Source organism: Hermetia illucens, chromosome 3, assembly GCF_905115235.1.
Source record: "Hermetia illucens chromosome 3, iHerIll2.2.curated.20191125, whole genome shotgun sequence".
In the NCBI taxonomy this organism is placed as follows: Eukaryota; Metazoa; Arthropoda; class Insecta; order Diptera; family Stratiomyidae; genus Hermetia; species Hermetia illucens.
In genome coordinates this window covers 19,078,205-19,081,541 of record NC_051851.1, presented here as the reverse complement: position 1 = coordinate 19,081,541, position 3,337 = coordinate 19,078,205, and the positions used below count along the sequence as shown (strand labels likewise).

At 43.8% G+C, this 3,337-nt stretch overlaps 1 protein-coding gene across 1 annotated transcript; it reads right to left on the bottom strand.

The window, feature by feature from the left end:
• Positions 1–597: 597 nt before the first annotated feature.
• On the bottom strand, positions 598–2,362 carry LOC119651420 (tubulin beta chain-like). Its single transcript, XM_038055014.1, has one exon. It carries the CDS (start codon positions 2,127–2,129, stop codon positions 798–800), a length of 1,332 nt encoding a protein of 443 aa, XP_037910942.1. The 5' UTR covers positions 2,130–2,362; the 3' UTR covers positions 598–797.
• Between the last annotated feature and the right edge of the window lie 975 nt (positions 2,363–3,337).

Here is a 3,337-nt window from a genome sequence, read left to right as displayed (position 1 = left end):
CGTTTTAGGCCCGAAGGTCTTTTGTCGGCTTGGATGTAACTGCAACCCCCATGAAACTCCCAGAAGGGGGCAACCGCTACAACCGAACTGAAAGTACATGAACCAAGAATTCTACCAGGACATGCAAATTCAGAGGGATTTCCCGGTTCTTATAATTCCAGTATACCTGGCCGACAGGGTTGCTGCCGCGTCCTCTTCACCGCCACCTTTAAACAGCTCGAAATCAAACTCCGAACTTGAAAATGAGAGGAACGAGATTTTTTCATTGGCGACCCCCTTTCCGATTTCATTTACTCTAGGTTGACCACGGTTAAGTCACTGAAACTCGGGCCCGGACGCAGAAGAGCGTGCAGGCCCCTCCCGACGGGGTTTATCCAATATGTATACTTTGCAACAAAGAGGAATGGGGACTAATGGAAACAGTCTCTTGAAATATGAAGGAATCCCTAACTCTGAGTCCTCCTAAAAGAAAGCCATGGACATTGTCAATTCAGCACTTCTTTGTGAACTCGCATTTATGACAATGCATTTGCCAAACCGAACTTCACCATTCCAAAATTTTGCTCATAAGGAACATTCGTAATACAAACGCTCAGGTAAATAGTCCCTTTAAAAAAATTTATTTCTAAAAATACATACATGTCACAAATATGATTTTCTCAAAAATATACATTACAAGCAACGAGTATTCAGGATTTACTGTGTCATGTCCTTGTTTTAAATCAACTGCGCTCATAAATTAATGGGAATTGCAGAAACTACGCGTATATATTTTGAAAATTAAATACTACTTTCACTTATTCTGCACCTTCTTCCTCTTCATATTCACCCTCTTCATCCCCAACCGCTTCTTGGTACTGCTGATACTCGTTTATTAAATCGTTAGCATTACTCTCAGCCTCGGTAAACTCCATCTCATCCATACCCTCGCCAGTGTACCAATGTAAAAATGCTTTGCGACGAAACATGGCCGTGAATTGTTCTGAAATTCGTTTGAAAAGCTCCTGAATCGATGTGGAGTTTCCTGAAAATGTTGCAGCCATTTTCAGACCTCGTGGCGGAATATCGCACACCGCTGTCTTCACATTGTTTGGAATCCACTCGACGAAGTAGCTACTGTTCTTGTTCTGAACATTCAGCATTTGCTCGTCGACTTCCTTCATTGAAACTCTTCCACGAAATATAACGGCCACCGTCAGGTACTTGCCGTGACGAGGGTCACATGCAGCCATCATGTTCTTCGCATCGAACAACTGCTGCACCAGCTCAGGTACTGTTATAGCCCGGTACTGCTGCGATCCCCGCGAAGTGAGTGGTGCGAAGCCAGGAATGAAGAAATGTAGCCGCGGGAATGGAACCATGTTAACAGCCAGCTTCCTTAAATCAGCATTCAGTTGACCCGGAAATCTCAGACATGTTGTGATGCCAGACATTGTCGCAGACACCAGGTGGTTCAGGTCACCATACGTGGGAGTGGTCAGTTTGAGGGTCCTGAAACAAATATCGTAAAGCGCCTCGTTGTCTATGCAATGCGTCTCGTCAGTGTTCTCAACCAACTGATGTATGCTCAATGTGGCGTTATATGGTTCTACAACAGTGTCTGACACTTTCGGGGAAGGAACCACCGAGAACGTTCCCATAATCCTATCTGGATATTCCTCCCTGATTTTCGATATCAGTAATGTTCCCATTCCGGACCCTGTTCCACCACCAAGTGAATGAGTCATTTGGAAGCCTTGCAAACAATCACAGCTTTCAGCTTCCTTCCGCACGACGTCTAGGACAGAGTCGACCAGCTCAGCGCCTTCTGTATAATGTCCTTTAGCCCAATTGTTTCCAGCCCCCGACTGACCGAACACGAAACAATCCGGTCGAAAGATCTGACCAAATGGGGCTGCCCGGACTGCATCCATGGTACCGGGTTCGAGATCCACTAGAACGGTTCGCGGTACGTATTTCCCAGATCTGGCTTCATCGTAGTACACATTTATACGTTCTAATTGCAGATCGCTATCGCCATAATAGGATCCTGACGCATCGATACAATGCTCATCGGAGAGGACTTCCCAAAATTTTGCTCCAATTTGGTTTCCGCATTGTCCTGCTTGGAGGTACACAATTTCACGCATTTTTTCTGAGAACTATTTTTTATCAGAAGTCCTTCAGGTCCTTCTTTTTGTCTTTCTTCAGTTTACTACGTACAGCGTCAGCAAACGGTCTAGTGGTGACGCCTCTTTTATTTTAAACAATATTATAAAAAGATATTACAAACTTTAAAAAAAAATGAAAAGCTAACCCTCGTGAAATTTTAGGACATGAGCGCCTGTAAACTGAAGCGTTTCATTTGATTTTATTTTGAAACAGATCCTACTTAGGTTTCCAAGGCATACTGGCAGTCCTTTTGGATGTTTAGAATTTAAAGTGCGGGGGAAGCAAGTGGATTCTATTCAATAAATTTAAACGTTTTATACCAAGGACGCAGGATTCGATAAGAGAATACAAGTTGAGGATTCTTTCAAGTTAAGGATAGAATCTTCAAGGAAAACTGGGGTTGAACAAGTGCAGAATAAAAAATGTAGGGATTTGAGAATGGTACGCTTACAGGTTCTTTTTAGGAATATGGAAGGCCAGTAGTAGTAGTGAAATGGTACCTATAACAAAGGTCGTTTCGAAAGAGGGTCCCGAACTTTCTGCTGGGATCAGCGGGAAAATGGATGTACATAAAAATACTTTCTCCTTCTTTTTCTATGGCACAACATTCCGGTCCTTGGTCTCCTGAAATCTTCGCTCCAGTCTTCTTGGTCAAGCGACCGCATCCTCCAATTTGAAGTGTCTGCTTACCTTCCACTTGCCTTTAAGTAGGTGCCTGGGAATTCCTGTCATCCATACTCTGGACATAGCCAGCCCATTGGAGCTTTCGTATCTTAATATGGATAGCGGCTTCTGGTTCATGGTATAATAAGGTTTTGTACCTATTACCACCGTTGTATTTCGTTTGCCCTTCGCCGTCCACAATCATTGGGACTAAGATTCTCCTGAGAACTCGACATTCGAAAGCATTTATTTGTTGCTCTCCAGCCTGACTCGTTCATGCCTCGCTGCCGTAAGACAAGGCCGGTCGAATCAAAGTTTTATATGTTGAGAACTCTGTTTTCCTGCGCACGTTTTTATTTGTAAGAATTAACGGCACGAGGTAGAATGTTTTACTAGTAAGTATGGTCTGTTCCCCTTGGACACCACCTTGTCGTGGTGGGGCAGCCTGTAGTAGTTCCCTGCTACACTAAGGGTGTAAAAACCACATGAAGATGGAAGCAACGGATTTTAACTCTACAAGTGG